Genomic DNA, 8,578 nt, shown 5'->3' with positions numbered 1-8,578 from the left:
ATTTTTGCTCTCTGAATTTTTCAGGATTCAAGATTTCTAGGAAATAGTCATGTTTGTAGAAAGCTCTGGACAGATTTGAAGAACATTGGGAAAGGGGAGGGGGGTGTGTGGGAGAAAGAGAGAAAGAGAGAGAGAGAGAGAGAGAGAGAGAGACAGAGACAGAGACAGAGAGGGAGAGAGAGAGAGAAATTGTGACGTTAAACACTGCATCCAAGAGAGGTGTTTTGATTCGTGCAATAAAGACCATGGCCTGTACATTATAAACATACACCCTTTTCAGCTTCCTGCCTGAGACACTTTCAGGTCTGGTCTAGCAGAGACAGCTCATCATCCACCACATGATAAAAGTTACCGATATTTGCACGCATCTTTTCCTTTACAAATCAATTGCACAAATATAATCTCATTTGAGCCTCACTAAGGTTTTGTGAGGTAAAAGAGGAAAAGTACGAGTATGGTTATTATTATGATTATTTTCATCACCTTTATCCCCATTTGCAGAGATAAGAAAACAGGATCCAGGTCCTTTTAGGAAAAAGCTGGACCCAGAAGTAGGGATTAACCCGCCTGTTCCATATTCACAGCCTCATGCCTCATGCTTCAAGCAAAGTTTCAAATTATAGGTAGGAGACATGAGGACTTTAAAAAAAAAATAAATCCATTTGCAGTTTGGGCCCTCAGAGAACGAGCAAGAAGAAGTTTCTTCTCTATGGGGCCGCCGGCATCAAGTGCACAGAATTTTGAGCATTTCGTAAAAACGTGAAGTGAGAGCTTGGAAATTTTGCTGAACTGAAACACACACACACACACACACACACACACACACACACACACACACACACACACACACTGAATCACTGAATCACGCTGGGAGTCATCTCTGCCTTGAACTCCGAACGGTAGAGGCCAGGGCAGTGTTTCTCTGATAGGAAAGAGGGAGGGAACCCTCGAATTTGGGGGATAAGAAGGTTGGCCAGAGCTTAAAATGCTCTCTCGAAGGTCAAGTGTGGTATGGGGGAGTGCTACGGTAGACTGACGCCCAGAGAAGTCTCCGACCTGCGTGACAGGCAGGTGGATAAGTAGTCACCAAAGTTCCTAAGTCTTGGAGGATGAATTGCACTTGGTAACGTGGTAACTCTCTCTGGCAGAGATCATTCTGGGGACACAATGGTTCCCTCATCTTGACAAGCTCCATCCTTACTGGCCAAGCTGAGGGCTCCATCCCCTAGAGCAGCCTTCGGGGTTAGTAGGAGGTGAGGGCGGGAAGGGGAGTCTGGGTGATCTTATTCCAGGTACCAAACCGAGCCCAGGAAAAGAAAGAAAGAAAGAAAAAAATCGAAAAGAAAGAGCAACTGAAGCGGAAGTTTCAAGGCCCTCTGCGAGGAATAACAGTATAAATAACCGAAGACGTCTTGTAAACATTGCGGTCATAACCCCGAACATTAAACAGCCCCGGTGGCATCTGGCGCATCAGCAGCGGCGGGCTGCGCTGGGGCAGCGAGGGAACCCGGTCCCAGGCTCCTCCGCCTCGCCTCTCTGTTTATCTCAACTTAATCTTCCCCAACGAGCTGTTCCGTAGCCTGGAAGATGTTTAAATTAAAACCCAGTCCGCCGGAAGTCGTGGCGGGGAGCTGAATGCACTGGCTAACCTTAACCGAAAGCAGGCAGGCGCGTTGCTAAAATTAATTATCAATGAGAAATACATACAGTATGTTGCGGCCCTTTGAAAAATCGGAAAATACGTCCTAAGGATTATGGAATTTACATTTTTCAATGTTGCCATTGTTTTTTCACTGGTTGGCAACCATGGGTTATTTGGGTTCACGTCCGCGCGTGGAAAGTTACCAAACGCGGAGTTTACCTTCCTGCTCATGTCAGCAGTTATACTGTGAAATACGTGAAATTCGGATTTTCCTTTTCTGGCGTGCTGTTTTCTCCTGAACTGTGTAGCTGTTAATAACTTTAATCCTGCCCTTTCTTTATTTACAGTTACTTTATTTCTAATTGTCTTAAAAGTAACCTGCAAACCTGAGAGACCAGAGGGTTTTTTTTTGTTGTTGTTGTTGAAGTTTCAGTGCAAAATACCATCTGCATCTTCATAGTGGAAATCATATTTTCTTCTATCTCTAGAAGTTTGGATTGAGGTTCAGAGAACCACTTTTATTATCAAACTTTCCTATAGTTACCCACTTTTCTATTCCAAGTAATTGTTTTTTTTAAATCACACCAATGTCAGGGCTTTTAGCAATATAAAGAAAGATTTATTTTCGAAAGTAGCAAAATTTGTTTGAAAAAAATATATATCTTTAAGTGAATTACTTTATAAATGTGACTGTCAAAGTCAGCTATTCTATGATCTACATTTTACAACATATTGTACAAAAGATACACATTGATAGGCTCTTATTATCTATTCATATATTTATAATTACATATTGCACTTGGACCAGCAAGGCTCACAGAGTCATTCACGGTAGAAGTTAATAAAGTTAAATAGATGGGAATCTTTGTAAGTACAGTTGATCCCTTCTGGTTTGGAAACGAATCTCCTCGTCGCTGTAAAGTGTTCTCGCGGGGTGGGACAGGGAGAGGAGCTTTGCAGGGGGAAGCAGAGACAGAGAGCAGGGAGGGCAAGGGTCGCCTTCCCGGGGCCCGCTCCCCCCTGGGAGCGCGCCTTTCCCAGACTCGCACCTCCAAGGTCAGGACGCCGTGGTTCCACATAAGCGGCTGGCGGTCACCACTTCTTTCAGGTCACTTTCGGGCTTCCCGGCCACCATAAAGGGCCACGTCTGCAGGAGAGAAGAGGGTGGAGGAAGTAAATGGCCGTGGAGGAGGGGTTGGGTGGGCTCCCAGACTGAGACGGAAGGACAGAGAGCCCTGGGGGCCGGCAGTGAGTTGGACAGACCCGTTATCTCTGCAATTTACTCGGTGCCCCAGTGAGCCTTGTGGCTGGATAAAGCAAAAAGTAGTGTTGGCGCCAAGTCACCACTCCGGATGGTAGAGCAAAGAAGGGGTCACTTCTTGGGTTCGAAGTGAAACCTAAGAGAAGAGGACCGTGGAAAGCCCAGCGTGGCTGGTGCAGTGGCACAGCCCAGAGGCAGATGCCACGGTGAGACTGAACCGGGAAACCCAGAAGGACCTTTCGCCAACTGGGCACTGGGTTTGAGGCACGGCGCCCTCCTAGCTCTACTTTTGAGGCCGTGGTCGGGTTTCCCAAATGTCTTGCTTCTATTCCAACATCTATCTTCCCGCGGCCAACTTTCGTTTCCTCCATCACAAATGCGGGCTTTGCCCAGTTTCTAAATTAATCGAAAGAAAAACAATAATGCTAATAAAAGAATATACACGCGTATTTTTATTTAAGATCGTCTTCCTAGTGGGCTGAGCAAGCATAACTTTCTCTTCCCTTCTTCGTGATGTTTATAATAAAGCTCACTTAAGTTTCGGATTCAAAGATGAAGGCAGCAGCAACTGTAAATGAAGGCACTACTTTCAGTTGAGCTCCAGATTTTTTTTAAAAACCTACTTACTCATCTCATTCGAAAAATAAATTGGAAGAAAAGAAACGATTTTCACGGCAAAATGTGGTTTTACCCCCTTCCCCCAATTCCTGAGACTAACTCAGTGAGAAGAAGATTCAAACCTCGAAACCTCTCTCACTCGTGCTGGCCGATAAGACGACTTTTAAGAGGAAAACCTCTCGTTCTTATCATATATAAACAGAGGTGCTAGTAAGTTGTTTTTCTTTCCAGTCTGGAAGTTTTAAAATTCAATCAAATGAAAAAGGAATTAAATATATTTCTTAAACCGTAAAATGCATTTGAGAGAAATGGTAGGCTCAATGAGCGTTATTTTTTTTTAAGACAAAAATAAAATGTTCTTAAATCTTGGATGAAAGTGACCTTTTAAATATTATTTATTACATTAATACTCGTGAGAATGTACTGGTTATGCTGATAGTTGCTGGAACTTCTGGAATTTAAAAATGTTAATCCACCTACAGAAGAAACGCAGAATATTTAAGTAGTTGGGGACTTCGATGACAATTATTGAGGGCATGAATGTGTCTATATGTAATTATTATATAACATATACATACATATATTTGTATATATATGAAAGAAACAGTTGGGTGTTTTTATTTACAAGAATTAGAGAGGAAAATACAGTTCTATTCTTTAGAAGAATGAAAGGATTAAAATGCCCCCTGGGCGCGCTACATCTTGTCAGGGCTCCGGGTCTCACACAGCCCCTTTCCTCTAGCCCTCATGGCGCGGGTGCAGGGATCCTCCTCTTTTCTAGCTCAGTACACTTGCAAACTCCTAATTGGGCTGCCACGTTAAATACTCGCATAAATCATCCCTGCTCTGGCGGCTTGTAAGACAGAGCGACGGCAACGTGGGGATCTCCTATAATGCTCCCTAGAGACTCTGGGCTGGTGGTGGCCGAGGTGCGTCAGTCCCAGCCCGCAGTGCACACCACCGGCAGGACTGCGGACGCGCTGGGAGGGGGCACCCGCACCGCAGCAGCCACCCCAGAGAACTTACCAGGTTGACCGGGTGGATGTAACCGTTCTCGTACTTGTCGTTAGCCAGGATCTGCCTCAAGTGGGCGATGTAGCTGGACGCCAGCCTCAGCGTGTCCAGCTTGGAGAGCTTGGTGTCCGGGGGCACCCAGGGCAGGGTGGTCTTGAGCCTGGAGAAGGCCTTGCTCAGCACCCGCATCCGGGCGCGTTCGCGCGCGTTGGCCGCGTTGCGCTGGACCTGCTTCCCCTCCTGGCTGACCCCGCTCAAGGGACTCTTCTTGGTGGGAGCCTTTCTCCTCTTGCCCAGGCCACCGCGGCCCTTCTGGGGAGACCCCGTCTCGCAGTTGGAGCTCTCCTCGGTGCTCTCATTGGAAGTCACAAACTCCTTGTTCGAGTCCATTTTCAGCCCGTCGCAGTCCAGCATCTCCACCTCTTGAAGGTCCTCCACATCACTGAGGGAGCCCGTGGACATGTTTGCGGGAGAGGACGAGAGAGAGAAAGAGAGAGGGAGGGGAGGAGAGGGAGAGAGAGAGAGAGGGAGGGGAAGAGAGAGAGAGAGAGAGAGAGAGAGAGAGAGAGAGAGAGAGAGAGAGAGAGAGAGAGAGACCCCGCAATCAATGGGCCCTCCGAGTGTGTAGTGTGGAGCAGCCACCTCCTGTTGGGAGTTGGAGTTGGGGTCCTGGTTGGGTTTCACACCCCTTTCCCCTTTGCAGAGTTGTGAGAAGGAACCGCCAGGGCTTCTTTGGGAAGGAAACCGACGCTGTTTCCCCACCCCCGGAGTCGTGGCCGTAGTGGAGTGTGAGAGAGCGCTGAGGAATTTGGTGGACACTAGGAATTTATCTGGGGAATAGAGAGGCGGATCCTTGCAGCCCAGGGGAGGGGCCTGCCAAGCCCCAGCAATGCTCTGAGACCCCTTTCACAACCGGAGGGAAACTCTCACGCCCAGGCCCCCATTCCAAAGTGTAATGTAAATCAACTCAACTGCAACACTTAAATACCAGCCAAGGAGGAGCAGGCCCCACCCACAGCCCCTCTCCTGGACTCTACTCCTAAGGCCTGCTTTCAGTCTTAAGAGGTCATAGCTGGTTATATGTAGAGAACTTTAGGAAAACGACCAGATCCTTTTGCTTTTTCTGGGCCTTCGAGCCTCAAATCTCACAAGCATCTCCCCCGCCTCCTTTCTCACCAAGAAAACACCAATTAAAAATCCAGGCAGAGATCAACTGTGTCCTACCGACACCCTGCTAATACTATGGCTTTACCAAGGTATCTTCCCACCTTATCTTAACTGGGGTGAATTACGAAAAGAAGTGCTTCATAGAATCTTTAGGATAGTGGCAGAGAAAGTACCAAAAAATCCACCTGCACCTGGTCACTTAAAAAATATCAAGGAACTGCCTGTGTGTATACAACATACTCCCATTGCACACCCTCACACAACCCCACACAAGTCAGTGGGAGTGGGGTAATGAGAGTACTTTGAGTGTATGGAAAGCATTTTGTTAGTTGATAATCTTTTCTTAATGGAATTAAAACTTTCCTCTAAATTTCTTTCTAGAAATGCATTTAATATTGTCTTAAGGATCTTAGTTGCTCTCAGACATCATCTTGCCTGGGACTTCTTGTTTTCTCTCTCTCCGTGCTGCTGCCTTTGCCTTCTTCTTACATGCTCTTTGCTACCAGGGTTCCTTGTGTGAAGCTGACATTACAAAGCACTAAACAGTATTATCCTTTTGAGAAAAGCTTGTTTCCATTACTAACCCCAGCCTGCACCATCTTTCCTGGAGAAAAAGAAAATCGGGGAGTAAGTGGAAAAGCAAAGGGAACCAGACCGAGGAACTGACTGAAATCAATGAGATGAAATTAGAGAGACTGAATGCAGGAATCTCATACTACTTCTTCTCCAGGTTTTCTTTCCTTACAATTAGGTGTTGAAGATGAGGGGCTGAAACAAAGTATAAAAGTGGCATCTGAGCTTTTGGCTGGGAGTCTGCACCCCTCTGCTACATTAAGATATCATATCTCTAATCCTGGGCTCAGCTGGGAATTCACTAACCTCTAACGTTTTGTTTTGTTAGCAGGGTCTTGTTTGCTTTCCCCCTATGCTGTAAACTAAACAGATTGTCAGCAAATCAGTCTTTATTAATGAATTAGTGAGACCCCCACCCTTCATCACCGTAATATCTTTGCCCAGGATTCAAAATTTGTTAATCACCACTGTAGAGATTTATGAGCTCTCTTATTTTCTGTTGTTTGTGCAGGTGGAGATTTAAATGACCATATCCACCACCAAGATTTATTGCGAGAATGATTGATGTTATAAACCAGGAAAAGGACTCTTCCCACAGCAGGGATGACAGAAATATCAAGTTGAAGTTGCCTTTGTCCTCATGCACAAATGACCCAGTACTACAATGCAGAAAGCATAATAATTTAATCTGAGATCCAAGACAGCATTAAGAGAACACCCAGCAGGCCTGTTAAACTTTTCCCCACTGATTCCCAAAGGAGTTTTCTTTGATTTGCCCTCCCCTTTCTCAGTCTTGGTAAGACATGAGAGTTAAAGATATTTTTAGACTAAAAGAGATATATGAAGATGGTCATTCACCAATACTTTGTGAAACATGTGTGTCGGGGGAGGGGCTACTGAGATATCTGCAAAATAACCATAAATAATTAATTTGTTTGTTTGGGCTCTGCAATGGGATTATAAGTAAGAGTCAGAGCTATGGCTTTACCACATGCCAGGCTATTAAGCAGTAAAGACTTTGCTTCTTGGAGCCACTCTTTTTTGGGGGGAGGGAGACGGTTTGGTTTTTTGCTACACCTTAGCTGGTAGGCAGGTCAGGCTGTTTGGGGGATAGTAACAAACGTAGTAATGCATACCACTGAATAGATTTCTGCTGTCTATTTTTTTGAAGATCTGCACCTTAAAAATAATGATTTCTGGAAGACAGCAAAACTATCTTCATGACACAGCTGCTTTTTGTGCCTAGAAATTAGTATTATTAATTTTTTTTTAGATAGCAAGAAATAAGTCCATTTATCCTGTAGCAATACATACATGTAGTCTGGGAAGGGCTAGTGGGTTGATAATGAACTTCAGGGTATTTATAAAAACTCTCTAAGGGATAGCTACCAGTTTGGGAGCAAGATGTGAAGAAGGCTGTTATTTAGGTGTCGTGATGTGAAGTCTTGAAGAAAGTAGATTAATATAAATAATACTTTTCTTCTTTTGACATTTTGTGTCTATCCCTGCTAATAAACACTATGGGACACATGGGTGAGGGAAATGACTTATTGTTGGATTCTACTGAGAAAATCAGTGAAGCTGTAACTTAAGCTGTGCCAAATTTTCCCAAAATATAAACTATATTCTGTGAGAAGAGAAGCACTTTTGAGAAACTGTATTAACTCTTTCGCTAACAAGAGAAATACTTTGAACATTACTGTTTCAGAGCAGTAAATAGAAAACTAATGGTATGTAAGCATGAGGTAGTTACTAGAAGTTCTTACCTTTCTTCTAAGACAATAGTGATGCCCCAGAGACATCTGGCCAATTTGCTACACACTTCTAACAATTTGTTTTTCAAGAAAGGCTATCTTTGAAAGATTTCAGTGCAAAGGAAAATTTATCTCCAAAAGTTGTAAAATGAAGATTAGGCATGGAATGTATCCTTGAACTTAAATCCTGGTTTATCAACTGATAAATTTTCAGGAAGTTCAAATTTGATTCAGTTGCACTTGGTTGGAGTAATTTGCTTCCTTTTTTTATGAGAAGGAAAACATTACAAGCTTCTTTTGAACTGACTTCATGTGCCGTCACATTCTCTTTCCCAGGGAAGAAAAATAAGTCTTTGAATTCAAATTTTAATCCTTTTGCTCATATTCCCCATTATCTGGCTAGAGGCACACAGGCTGGCAAATTGGCGAAACGGCCAATTCTCTCTGTTGTTTTTCCCACTTGTAATTTACACCTCCAAATGTGTTATTCTCTTTATTTGATGGTAACCACCACCACTGCAACAATGAGCTGACCTTCTATACAAATTG

The 8,578-nt window shown here is 44.3% G+C and overlaps 1 protein-coding gene across 1 annotated transcript; it reads right to left on the bottom strand.

Annotated features, from left to right (window-relative positions):
- Nucleotides 1-2,282: 2,282 nt before the first annotated feature.
- On the bottom strand, nucleotides 2,283-5,456 carry TCF21 (transcription factor 21). The gene is made up of 2 exons (XM_033102780.1): nucleotides 4,548-5,456; nucleotides 2,283-2,789 (listed from the first exon to the last, which is right to left on the bottom strand). The coding sequence occupies exons 1-2, from the start codon at nucleotides 4,995-4,997 to the stop codon at nucleotides 2,700-2,702; spliced, it is 540 nt and encodes a 179-aa protein (XP_032958671.1). The 5' UTR covers nucleotides 4,998-5,456; the 3' UTR covers nucleotides 2,283-2,699.
- Between the last annotated feature and the right edge of the window lie 3,122 nt (nucleotides 5,457-8,578).

This window comes from Rhinolophus ferrumequinum, chromosome 3 (genome assembly GCF_004115265.2).
Source record: "Rhinolophus ferrumequinum isolate MPI-CBG mRhiFer1 chromosome 3, mRhiFer1_v1.p, whole genome shotgun sequence".
Lineage (NCBI taxonomy): Eukaryota > Metazoa > Chordata > Mammalia > Chiroptera > Rhinolophidae > Rhinolophus > Rhinolophus ferrumequinum.
This window is presented reverse-complemented; position numbering and strand designations above follow the sequence as displayed.

Excerpts from the sequence above, each read along its gene's own strand:
- TCF21 (XM_033102780.1), bottom strand. The coding sequence starts at position 4,997 with ATGTCCACGGGCTCCCTCAGTGATGTGGAGGACCTTCAAGAGGTGGAG. Across the intron at positions 2,790-4,547 it reads ACATCCACCCGGTCAACCTG|ACGTGGCCCTTTATGGTGGC; the intron begins GTAAGTTCTCTG and ends TCTCTCCTGCAG.